This window comes from Polyodon spathula, unplaced genomic scaffold (assembly GCF_017654505.1).
Source record: "Polyodon spathula isolate WHYD16114869_AA unplaced genomic scaffold, ASM1765450v1 scaffolds_3893, whole genome shotgun sequence".
Classification (NCBI taxonomy): Eukaryota; Metazoa; Chordata; class Actinopteri; order Acipenseriformes; family Polyodontidae; genus Polyodon; species Polyodon spathula.
Window position 1 is genome coordinate 3972 of NW_024475351.1, and position 13029 is coordinate 17000.

General features: G+C 39.1%; 2 protein-coding genes across 2 annotated transcripts; one reads left to right on the plus strand and one right to left on the minus strand.

Annotated features, from left to right (window-relative positions):
* Positions 1 to 1752: 1752 nt before the first annotated feature.
* Positions 1753 to 6665, minus strand: LOC121312439 (intraflagellar transport protein 88 homolog). Its single transcript, XM_041244242.1, has 4 exons — positions 6576 to 6665; positions 6221 to 6286; positions 5541 to 5647; positions 1753 to 1847 (listed from the first exon to the last, which is right to left on the minus strand). Exons 1-4 carry the CDS (start codon positions 6601 to 6603, stop codon positions 1797 to 1799), a joined length of 252 nt encoding a protein of 83 aa, XP_041100176.1. The 5' UTR covers positions 6604 to 6665; the 3' UTR covers positions 1753 to 1796.
* A 3194-nt stretch (positions 6666 to 9859) lies between these two features.
* LOC121312438 (sulfotransferase 6B1-like) lies at positions 9860 to 11657 on the plus strand. Its single transcript, XM_041244241.1, has 6 exons — positions 9860 to 10045; positions 10180 to 10388; positions 10575 to 10701; positions 10810 to 10904; positions 11217 to 11403; positions 11537 to 11657. Exons 1-6 carry the CDS (start codon positions 9907 to 9909, stop codon positions 11653 to 11655), a joined length of 876 nt encoding a protein of 291 aa, XP_041100175.1. The 5' UTR covers positions 9860 to 9906; the 3' UTR covers positions 11656 to 11657.
* Positions 11658 to 13029: the final 1372 nt, after the last annotated feature.

A 13029-nucleotide genomic window follows, 5' to 3' on the forward strand; every position in this document is an offset into this window, starting at 1 on the left:
TTAGCTTTTTTCAATCTTTATACACTTACAACTAATGGCACATCATGTAACAACTGGAACATATTCATTTAACAAACAAAAATGTTCAGGAAATAAAAGTATTTAGGTAGACAACACAACCATAGTTTCTGAGATTTGAAAATAAGAGTTGTATCTAGTAAGATCAATATTCATTGTTCTTTAAGTTGCAATTACTGAGATAGAAAAATCCTAGTTCCGAGTTTCCATTTAAGAGTCAAAGTATTTGAACAGTTGTTGGGTTGCAAAAGATAAATCGCTGTAACTGATGCCACTGGTTGAAACAAAAGCTGGTGACAAAAGTATGTGACCTCATCTGAAGGAGGCAAAATTGTACAGCAACAAATACATAAAAATAAAAACAAAATGCAATCCATGATAACCCTGCTAATTCAAATAATATGACTTCATTTTTTCATATTGGTGATACACTGCTTTCTTACAAATACATTCTTAAAAAATACGGTATATTTACTTATGTGGTCTTATAATAATAAAATAATAAAAAAAAGTTATATATGATTATTATTTTATCTTAATGCACAGAACTACAAAAACTAACAGCAAGGCTAAGTGCTCCTTTCCTTGAGTATGTAAACTGAAGCTTCACTTCCCCTGGTCTTGGTTTAATGGTGAAATTGAGCAGGTAGGAATATTTTGTATTTGCATAGGTGCATATTTCCCTGTTGTAAATGAGGCATGTTTCAGTGAAGTCACAGAGTAATCACAGCTGGATGTGAATTTTATGTGGATGAAAATATGGAACCGTGGAAGGAATCTGAAGGTATGTCAAGAAACATTCACTATCACAAGTCATATACCACAGTCCGTTCAAGGGAATTTATATTCTAAAGCTATACAGCACAACTTGAAAAAATGAAAAATGTAAATGTTGCAGTCTGTCATACTCACCACTGCTAGCACTGCCCTCTCTGTGGCCACGGCAGTTAAGGTAGAAGACGGTCTGGAGTGTGCGGCCCTCACACGCTGTGTTAAAAAAAAAAAAAAAGATACTTTATTTTTGCGAATAGCACACTTGAATCTGAATTTATATACAGTACATATTGGTTATCATAGTTTAAACATCAAGATGTGTTGTACTTTACTTACTGTATGATCTAAACAGAGATTTATTAACATCTGCAGTGAAAGAGAGCCACTGAAAACTTTAACCTCCAGCTGTCTACCAGATGGGGAAACAGCAATCTAATCTTGTCATTACTTCTGCAAGACATTACAGCTCAACTTTTCCTTCCACATAGGACCAAACGTTGGGTTACCTTTGCAATCCTCTTTATCATAACCCTGTTTCCCTGAAATTGAAATGTAACCATTACCGTATGGGTACTTATCTCCTAAAGACCCTGAAACCTGAATAAGATACAACAAAGCTGCTCACAGAGCCTGTGACGCAGTCGTGCCTGCCCCCAAGGGCACAAAAGGACTGCGCTCACAGACCTCTGTGCCATTTTTCCTTTGTTTCGGACGACATCCATGGTTAAATTTCTATTTCAGGGAACCAGGGTTATGATAATAACCTAACGTTCCCTTTCAAGTACGAAATGTAACCACTACTGTATGGGTGAGAGTACCAAAGCTGTCATAAGGGCAAGATTTCAGAACGACTGAAATGATACAAGGCTGCACTTCTATGGAACTACCTTGGGCGTAATAACATTAGGAACACAAGTAACAAGTAGCTAGGGATAAAAGTTTAGGGAACAACTCGCCTCTATGCCTGTGTTGACCGGGGTGACTGAGAAGCCATCCTTAACATTCTATTTCCAAAGCCAGGGTTTTGATGACCCACAACATTCAGTCTGTAGAACCTAGTAAAAATATGGTGAGAAACACACACTGTTGCATTGCATATGTCCATGACAGATGCACCCTGGAATAAAGTCCACAAAGCTGCCATGCCCCTGGTGGAATGGGCAGCAAGCTTTTCTGGAGGGGGCAAGTTGGCCAGCTCATAGATAGCCCTGACTGTGCCTGCAATCCATTTGGGCAGCCTCTGCTTAGATGGGGCCCCCCAGGGCTTGACCATGGGACCAGATAGACCTTTAACGTAGAAGGGGATTTCCCCTCGTCAAACAGTTCCTGCAAAAATTGCAGTATAACTGCATGGGACAGGTCATGGGGTCGAACCCACAAGGCAGGCACCACGTCGGAAAGACGCCCCACTTTTACCTGTACTGGAAATGCTTAGACGATGCTCTGGCATTTTGTAGGGTGTCAATAACCCTATTGGACAGACCCAGATAGCTCAAATGCAGTTGTTCAGGAGCCATCCCCAGACATGCAGGCTCAATGAGTTGGGATGCCATAAGGTCCCCCCCGTGCCTGACTGAGTAGGTCGCTCGATGGCTGGGCCGCTCAGGAGCTGCATCAGAGCTGAAAACCAAAGTCTCCTGGGCCAATAAGGGGCTACTAGGAGCACCTTGACCCGGTCCTGCGTGACTTTCTCCAGACACAGCAGGAGCAGGGCAAGCAGTGGAAGGCATAGGCAACTGGTGTGCCAAGGCATCTACTGCCAGCAGGGTCCCTGCCTCCTATTATGGAGAACCAGAGAGAGCAGTAGATTGATTCCTGGGTGGCAAAGTTCTCCCCTGAACCTCTCCCCAATGACGCTCACTACTTCAGGGTGAATCCTCCACTCTGAGGCGCTGCGAACTCTCCTTGATAGGTCCGCTGCTCAGTTTGTCACCCCAGGCAAATGTACTGCCCACAGTGACAGGAGGTTCTCATGTGCCCAGAGCAAAAGCTTGCAGACTACATGATGGAGACTGGGAGACCTGAGGCCACACTGGAGCCACCTTGGCACGAACGTGACGTTCGTTTATCGACCAGACCTCCATCATTCGTGGTCTCGTCAGAGCCCGCCAGACTTGTTGCAGACCGTCTCCAACCAGCGAACCCTTCGTCCTCTTGTTCTATTTAATTGAACCATTTCCCGCATGCCCCCCCCCCCCCCCCGGCCCTTCTCGCGACGTTCGTGGTGGTAGGGACCAAATGTATGCCCTGGTGTAACAGGGGCATCTAACATTGGTGCTTTGTCCCCATCAGGCAAGCGTCCCTGGGAAAGCCAGAACTGCCTACGTGCAGCTATCAGCACAGCGAGGTTCCTGCCTATAGCCTGCCCGTTGAGTTTTGATACATGGAGCAGGTTCTTATTAACCACAGCTCATGCAGCTGTTGTGGTGAGGGCCTGTGACTGTCAGAAAGGGATCTACAGCAAATAGGACTGGTAGGCTACCAGAATACTATTATAATTTCCTAGCCGAGTGGCGAACGCACTGGCTGAATAGGCACATTTGACTATCACCTTGAGACCAGGAACTGATTGTTGTGGCAGGTAGCGTCCTTGGATAGGAGCACTAATTTAGGCGCCTGTACCAAGGCGGTAATTGAAGCCTCAACTGACAGAAAATGGGCCAAGCCCAGCTTGTCTGCATCATACACCCTATATAGGATGTCCATCGACCGGCAAACAGCAGGAGCTATAGCCGGATGATCCCAGGGCAACTGGATTTCAAAAAGAAAATCCAGGTGCACTGGGTGGGGACAAGGGCAAGATCTCCTTCTGTAAGCCAGGACACTTGCAAGACTGGTACCGGTACAGTACGGGTCTACTCGGTTCACAGTTACCGCAGGTAGCAATGTACAGGAAAATGCTACTGGCAAAACCACTCAGTCAGTACTCAAATGAGATTGAGGGAAGCCTGCTTGTTAGTAAACTAACATCCCTCGTAATAGTGATGCGAAAATTGCCGCCAAAACGGCATTAAGATGCTGTGGGAGCTGTCGTCTGGGATCATGGAAGACTGCAACAGACACTATTGATACTCGTTAAAAACAATATGTGACAGAGAGAAGGAATTGGAGCTGCAAATCTCTCTCCCTCCCTGCTGTGAACCAGAAGTTGGCCATTTGGAGGAGGCACGTAGCTGCAAGTGCACAGAACTCCAGTGTGATCAGCTGCGGTGCACGCTTGGATAGACTGTGGCACCGGGCTGATCGCAGGGAGGAGTTTGGTAGTACAAAGGGGACGCAGCTAAGTGAGTACAGCCTCTTACGCTGAAACGTGATCTGAAGCCGGAGCGCTGTTAATCTTTAGATTTTTTGTGTGTTGCTATTGCAGAGTAGTGAGGAGCCAGGGAGCTGCAGCCAGACAGCTAGCATAACCACCCAGAGCACTTTTCACGCCTAAACAGCAACGCACAACTGGAGTATTGATTCTACTGTTGTTTTGTTATTGGGACCTGTAAACCCACCATATACCCCTGATACCATAGTTGGTAGGGGCGGCTCTTTTTGTTTCTGTTTTAAGAAATAAATACGGACGTTTTGAGACAAACTTGTTTTGAACATTGCCTTATTCACCACACCACTCACAACATTAACACACAATGGCATTATCGTTGTGTGCCTATTAAAACAGACAAAATTAGTCTTAGGTTCTGGCTTTTCAATACAATATTACAAATAATAACTGAACCACACATAAATATGTAAAGCATAATATGCATATACACACACAAATATATATGGTTTAATTACAATAATATGTGTTGTTTTTAACATGTATTATTTACTTTTAAATTTGCTGCTACCCCACATCTGCTAGAGTCCCCGCTGCTTCCCTGAGGACCTGACGGCTGTTGATTTTTTTCACTGCGGTTGACCATGTTTAAAATCATTATGGTATAATATTTTCATTTTCTGAGGTCTTTTTTTTCCCCCACTGGTTTTGGCCAGTTATGGGCTGCACTTACAGGCAGGATCACCAAATAACTACGATTCCTAGATCACAAGTTCAGACAATTCTTTCCAACGAAGGCACACATGGTGTGAAAGAGCTGACACAGCAGGTTATTTGCTGCAGCTGTTTTTTAAAATCCTTGATAACCCAGCAGTGTCTTAAGTTCAACAAGCAACTTCATACTGACAGTACTCGCACACATACACACACACACACACACACACTGATTAGTATTTCTAGGAATCACTGCACTTTTACAATAAAACAATAATAATTTTTATTACACCCTTTTTTATGTAGTGTTGTACTTCACCTCTTTTCAAATAATCTATTTTATCCAAATTACTCTGGGGACATGGATAAAAGGCCTATTCCCACTAGAGTAGATACTCTGCTGGAAAATGTTGGGGACACTTCTGTTCAGAAAAAGAAGATTTTGCTCAAGTGAAAGCGTGTCTTGGTTCTTAAACTACTTTCATGATTGCTTCTGTTTCATCATAAAATGATTTATATATAAAAAAAAGAGTTATGAATTAAAATAAAACATCAAATAATAATGTTCAGATTTTGATGTTTTTGAGGAAAAAAGTAATTAAAAAACAAAAGCACATCCAATTATTGAAGACAAATGAGAGGACAATATTTTCCTCAAATGTTAACCTATAAAATACACTGGTGTTCACTATACTGGAATGTAGACTGAATTTTTTAACCACTAAAGTTTGAAGATTCAAATAAGCACTAGTAACAGATATCTTACCTGCTCTCTTATCTCCTTCATTTTCTCCACTTTCTTCAGTTTAGTAGCGTATTCCTGTACTTCTTTTAATCTCATGTCAGTGCACAGGCGAACCAAGAATCGCAAACCTACAGTGTACAGAGCATCAAAGAAGACACCAGCATCATATAACATCACGATTTGATCTAAATACATCCTTTATCAATATAGTTACCAGTGTTACAAATTACAGCAAAACATGATTCTGTCTCCACATTATCTGCTTCTTTGAAAACTAAAACTACATATCCCTTTTTTTACTTAAGGGTTAACATACAGTATGTAGACTGGAATACTTGGAAATCATCTATGTGATGGACTGATATATCATACATTGTAATTAGAAGGTTTATTACAATTATACCTGCTTGAAACTGAACAGTCAGTCTATATGGCTATAAACGGACTGCTCTGCTCATAAACTGAGACTCTAAACAGAACCTTGGAAAGTTTGGCTTGAATGTGAACTCTAACGCACAGCTTCCTCAGCATAAACAAGTAAGCAAGACTAGAATGTTTGATTTCTCGACAATAATGTAACACACTGGATGTGGCCAATTGGAGCCATTATCTTGGCTATCAAAGTTATATTTCTATATTTTCATTAAATAAATACAAGTTTAAATAGGGCTCTGTAATACAGATCTGAAGAGATAAATTACATTCAACATTTTCGGGAAATTTCCTGTGGATGTCTTTGTAGGTCTCCAGTGCTTTCTGGTAGTTTCCTGTAAAATTATAATGCAGGTAGTGGCCTTAGAAACATTATCAAAACAACATACTTTAGTTTTAAACACTTACATTTTGGGGGGAAATAATTAAAATTGTCATATAGGCTAAATATTACAATGAGATATATGTTGTACACATTTAAAAAATATCAAAGAACAGTGTTACACAGTTTGTAACAAAATGTGTTGACTGTGCCAGCTGGTAGCTTATAATATCTCATAATAATTGTAATTAAAGTCTAATTAACATAAAGCATTAATAAAAAATAAATCACCAGTAACATACCACTTCTTCTGTAGCAGCTGGCCACCATTAGTTGCCATTTTACTTGGGTCGGCCTAAAATAAAACACATACCATGAGTGGTGTAGTGGTAAATAAAAAAGTGGGTAAACTGCCTTGTTTGGTGGAGTTGAACATATAGATTGAACAGATAAACATGAACAGATACATTGTTATTGGCCCTCAGCCAACCAGAGCCACCCATACAGTCCTTTACCCTTTCAGGTGCTGTTCACGTGAACAGTCACAGAGCCGACGGTGCACTTCACGTAAACAGCTCTGTGAGCGTCCTTTCACGGGCTAGGATGAAAGCTACTAGCACTGCCCTGCAGGTCCAGTGTGCCTAACAACATAACATTAAGCAGAACATAAACAACCAATCACAGATCTCACTCTGATTAGTTCATCAGAAACATGCAGTCCACCGTGGTTGCTCACCCATGGGCTACCCTGAACCACATTCTGAGTGCGCTCAGCTGTCAGTCTTGTACCCAGCAACGCAACACAGATGCTCACCGTTAAAATATCTTGTCTTTAACCCATGATTTGCACATCACAGGTGAGTAGAAGCAAGTAAACTACCCCTTATATGAGGAGAGGGTAAACACTGTTTATTTGCGTATACCCTCGGCTACACCACTGCATACCATCAACTTGTGTGATTAAAAATGCATGTTGTGATTTAATATAGAACATTCAAATAATAGTTTCTACTGTAAATCTCTCATACACTTTACATCAACAGAGCAGGTAGTGGGCTCTGACATCTAAGGGCTTTGTTATTGCTATTCATGGGTTAGATATCTTGACATGGCCCACTGCGTTCTGCTCGGTTGTGCGGATTCTGAGACACGGACAATGCAATAATATACAAAATCAGGTCTGGAATTTTGGTCTAAAATTCAGGGTACAAATGATACTGACTCATAATAGTACCTGGTTTGGTGGGAAAATATTAATCTGTTTTGGGTTTGGAACATGTTCAGTGCATGCAGCATTAGATTAGATGTTTCAGCACAAAAAAGTACTGGCCAATGCAAAAGATTCTTCACGGTGATCTTTTTTCGTATTTTAAAATCATGTAACTTTAGTAAATCAGGACATGTCTCTATTTAATTGGGACTCTGTAAAACTGACTAACATTATCTTTCATTATCTAAATGTGTTTATTTGATCTTTTAAAATCTTTTTTCACCACTCATCTCATGAAAAATAATTCTTCTCACAACGAAAGAAGTATTCTCATGAAAATGGAATTTGGACTTTGATTTCTTTTTGTCATGAAAGGGATCTTTTTTTGTGAGGTTCTGTCATACTCATAAAAAACAAAATTTGACTTTGACAACACTCGCTGCCAGGTCCTCAGGAAAGGTGTACCTGAAAAAGGTATCAGCTCTCCGTAGGCATATCTCGCAATCCCCAGCCCCTCTAATTGCTCAAGTCAAGGCCCCTGACTGAATTTGAAATATTTGGCTGTAGCAGAAGGCAGTTTGTTCGCCGAAGGGCTGGAGAGCGGTACACAAATGAATGTCTGCAGGCAACAGTGAAGCATGGTGGAGGTTCCTTCCAAGTTTGGGGCTGCATTTCTGCAAATAGAGTTGGGGATTTGGTCAGAATTAATGGTCTCCTCAATACTGAGAAGAAAAGGCAGATACTTATCCATCATGCAATACCATCAGGGAGGCATCTGATTGGCCCCAAATTTATTCTGCAGCATGACAACGACCCCAAACATACAGCGAAAGTCATTAAGAACTATCTTCAGCATAAAGAAGAACAAGGAGTCCTGGAAGTGATGGAATGGCCCCCACAGAGCCCTGATCTCAACATCATCGAGTCTGTCTGGGATTACATGAAGAGAGAGAAGCAACTGAGGCTGCCTAAATCCACAGAAGAACTGTGGTTAGTTCTCCAAGATGTTTGGACCAACTTACCTGCTGAGTTCCTTCAAAAGCTGTGTGCAAGTGTACCTAGAAGAATTGATGCTGTTTTGAAGGCAAAGGGTGGTCACACCAAATATTGATTTGATGTAGATTTTTCTTCTGTTCAGTCACTTTGCATTTTGTTAATTGATAAATATAAACTATTAACATGTCTATTTTTGAAAGCATTCTTACTTTACGACATTTTTTCACACCTGCCTAAAACTTTTGCACAGTACTGTGTGTGTGTGTGTGTGGTGTGTGTGTGGTGTGTGTGGTGTGTGTGTGTGTGTGTGTGTGTGTCTATATATATATATATATATATATATATATATATAATTTTATTTTATTTTATCTTATTTTATTATTTTGTTTATTCGTGAATTTTGTTCTTTACAAGAAGAGGGCATTTTCACTAAAGACATTGTTTAATTTGTTTGTCTTGTACAGCAATTTTAATCGGAACTCAGCCCACTAATGATTTTGTAAAGTCAAAGAAAAGTCATCGTATTACATTCTCTTTCCTCGCATTGGTTGTGGTCAGCTTACTAAGAAATGTTGTCATTCTACCACGCAACTCAACTTACTTAGTTCACACACGACCCTAACATGCAATGTTAGAAGTGAATTCATAAAGTATGTAAACAAAATGGCTTCCTCTCCTGAAACAAGATCAATAATACAACAAGTTCCTTACAATAAATTAAAATGTGCATGGAAAAATGTGAAATGGCATGTGGTTGAATGTCTCATGAAACTCAAAAGTGTCACGCCACAATCAGCTTTCAGCCTTGGTCCTTTCAAGTCTAGCTGACATTCTATCATACACAGACCTTTGCCATCCTATAACCCTATACTATACTCCATCACAGCCTTTCTAACCAATCTGGTTGCTGCATTGCTATAGATTATGTCACAATACATACAGTAGTATAAGAAATGGAACTACGGGCCCTATTCACAAACCTTGTGATTGTTTTAGGAATGTTTTTTTGGACTGTTTTTAGAATGTTTATAAATAAAATATCAAAGATTAAGCAGTACCTTGAGAGAAAATAAATCTCTAAGACAGAAGGAAAAATGTTTCATGAACCACAAACCTGATTAAAATAAAAAGGGCTTTAAAAAAAAAATTGTTAAAACATTTGTTTAAACAGTCCCTAAGGTTTGTGAATATCCACCCCATATTTAGTACTTATGTAAGAATCCCTCATCAACATTACGAGATAGAGTTGATTGCACCATTTCCTTCCGGTATGTCTTTAAAAACATTCCTTTATATCACTGATAGTTTCCGGTTCCAAGCTCAAAGATAGATATATAAAGAGAGAAATGTTTCTCATGGACCCAGATAACACAGAATCAAGCTCTTTCTGAAGACATTTGACAAACTCTAAAGACATTCATCACAAGATGCCAGAACAGACTGAGCTTATTCACACCTTCAATGGCATTCCATTTTCTACAAGAGTATCAAAAGAGCTCCTTCAGTCTCTAGACACCTTTGAAGCCAGAGAAGACGACGTGTTATTAGTTTCATATCCAAAATCAGGTAAGACACATTTCTGAATATTATTTGATATCTTCTTGTGTATTTTAGTAATTATTTAAAGCTGGTCTATCAGAAACAGGTAGATCAGTATACACAGACTGCTTGACTGATGTGTCTTTTGAAACTCTTCCTAGGCACGCACTGGCTTACAGAGATTATGAAGAATCTGTACCACAGCCAACGCGAAGACAATGGGGTTAGCAAAGTGACACTGACATCACCTCTAGAGTTCGGAGATCTCTCCAAATTCGATGAGCTGAGAAACCTCCCCAACAAGAGGCTCATCCCAACACACCTCAACTATGAGATGATCCCAGTGCAGTTCAAAACAAAAAAATGCAAGGTAATAGAAAACAGTCATTATGTTTATTGCTTATAACATGAACATGAAATCATAATGGCAAAGTAGCACAGCCGTGCAGTAATAAAGGATACTCCTTTTCATCATTACGCTGTGCAAACTTAAAATTATTAGGTCTGAACTTGTGAATTACACAAACTAAAACTATTATCTCGTTCTTGTTTACAGATGATTTATGTGATCAGAAATCCTAAGGACACCGCTGTTTCATTGTACCATTATTACAAGCAGAACCCCAATCTGCCCAAGATTGAGAAATGGTCCACCTTTTTGGAAATGTTCTTGAAAGGAGAAGGTAAATAAGAATCATGTTTAGATAGAGATGGAAAAATGTGAAGAATCTTAATCAGTCCAAAAATCTTAATCAGTACAATAATTTGCTTTGCGTGTATTTGTATTGCAGTTGTGTGCGGTTCCTGGATTGACCATGTCCTCAGCTGGGAAAAGAGTAAAACTGATGAAAATGTCCTTGTTCTGTACTATGAGTCCTTAAAAGAGGTGAGTTCAAAATGGAGCACAGGCATGGACATCATCCATTTGATATTGTCTTACATTAAGGTTGAACTAAATCATCAACAACTAAAACATCACTTTGAGGGATCAAGTTAACTGGACAATCCCTGTTGTACTTTTCCATAGCAGATGCATGTTAGGAAATTTGTAGAAATCATTTAGATTCATTTGAACATGGTGGTCTGATTTTTTTCTTTTCCATGCTGTTTCACTGGATTTAATTCAATCCATTAACAGCAATACTTTTAGCTGTTCCCTCAATATAAAACTAAACTATCAATTGTATGTTTTTCATAGGATCTTCCCAAGTATGTCAAGGAGATCAGCACATTTTTGGGCATCAACGTCACTGAAGATCAAATCAAAGACATTTCAAAGAAATCTTCCTTCAGTGAAATGAAAGAAAAGGCAGAAAAGGAGAAAGTGAATCCAAACCACACAGTCTGTGTACTGACGTCCAACAAGAAGCTGATATTTAGGAAAGGTAAGAGTTTCATCACCACTGAACTAAAACTAAAGCAGTGTAATGCTAAAAGAGAGGGCATTAATAAGCCCAAAAAGACAGGGTATGCATTGACTTGTGCAAATAATACATTCAAACATTTTATGTCTTTCAGGTACTGTTGGTGACTGGAAAAATCATTTCACTTCCAAGCAGAATGCTAGATTTGATGAGCTGTTCAAGGAAAAAATCAACTCCAGTGAATTAGCAAGACGTGTGGAATATGAGAGTTAAAACAGAAAGAGCAATGGAACACTTACTGTATTAATGATGTAAATTAAGTGCAATTCTATAGTAAGGAATTTTCCAATGCAATCTCTGGTCAAAACTGACTCCCTTGTTTTTGGGTGAAATCTGTAAGTCATGGTACTTTTTGCTGGGAACAAGTTTGATTCACTTTGTTTTGTTAAATCAACATGAAAAAAAAATGTGTATTAAAGGTATAAATGTTCTGTTTAATAATAATATGTATTTATTTAATTATTGGAATGTTTTAGAACACTTGTTTTCTCTGCTCAGTGGTTATTGTTTACACAGCATTAGTGTATAACTAGATGTTAAATTATTGCACACAAGAAAGATTTACAAACTACAGAATTACTGAATTCAAATTGTTATTATTGATAAGTGGAATACAAAGGCTTCTTATTAATCATACAATGAAGACGCTTATGTAAAACAAACAAAATAATAACCATGTTTCTGTTTTTAAAGTGTGGATAGTATACAAGAAAACTAACAACATCCCACATATTCTTTTAAGAAGTCAAAGAAAAAAAGGAACGTGACACAAAACTGTACAGCTAATTTTATTGCATGTTTATCCCTGGCTTGTTGTGATCAGTAGGTCATGTCAGGCCATCATTGTTTTTCAAATGACACTCAGTGACACAGCTATAGGACTCAGCAGTGTTTCTATTGGTATAAACTCTGATGTCCTTGTTGGTACATTTTAAACCAAGTAGTGCCATAGAAGTATGGTTCACCTGTCCGTTCGTCCGCCCCCCCCCCCAATAAAAAAACCTAAAATAGCCCTCAAGTAATTTTCAGCTGCTCAATTGCTTAATAATGTACACACAATGTATAATATAATTATCATAAAAGTGTTAACATCTAATATAGATACCATTTTTAAAAAGCTGTATACTCACAACCTTATGAGCCTCGTTCCTGTTCTCGTTCCTATTTTACTCTTCCATTTTCCTTGCCTTGGTGATGGAGCTGAGGAACAAACCCCTCCAGTATTTTTTTTAAGTGTAATGGTGGAGTTACTAACTGTATAAAATCACCCAGAATTATTGAGCTTCTTATGAGTGTTTTGGGGTTTAATTTGTATGATTTAAAACACAGTGGGGTTATTTTTAATATGTTGCCAGACTATGCCAGTTCAGTGTGATAAAGCTCAGAGCAAATTTGTATATAATAATTGATCAGGTTCTTTTTATTCAGATAGCAGATCTAAAATACAGGGAACAGTGTCACCAGGGTTTCTTGTCTTAATCAAAAAACAGTAGAGTATAATAATAAAACAAACATTGACCGGTGTATGAATAAAACACACACACACACACACACACACACACACACACACACACACACACACACACA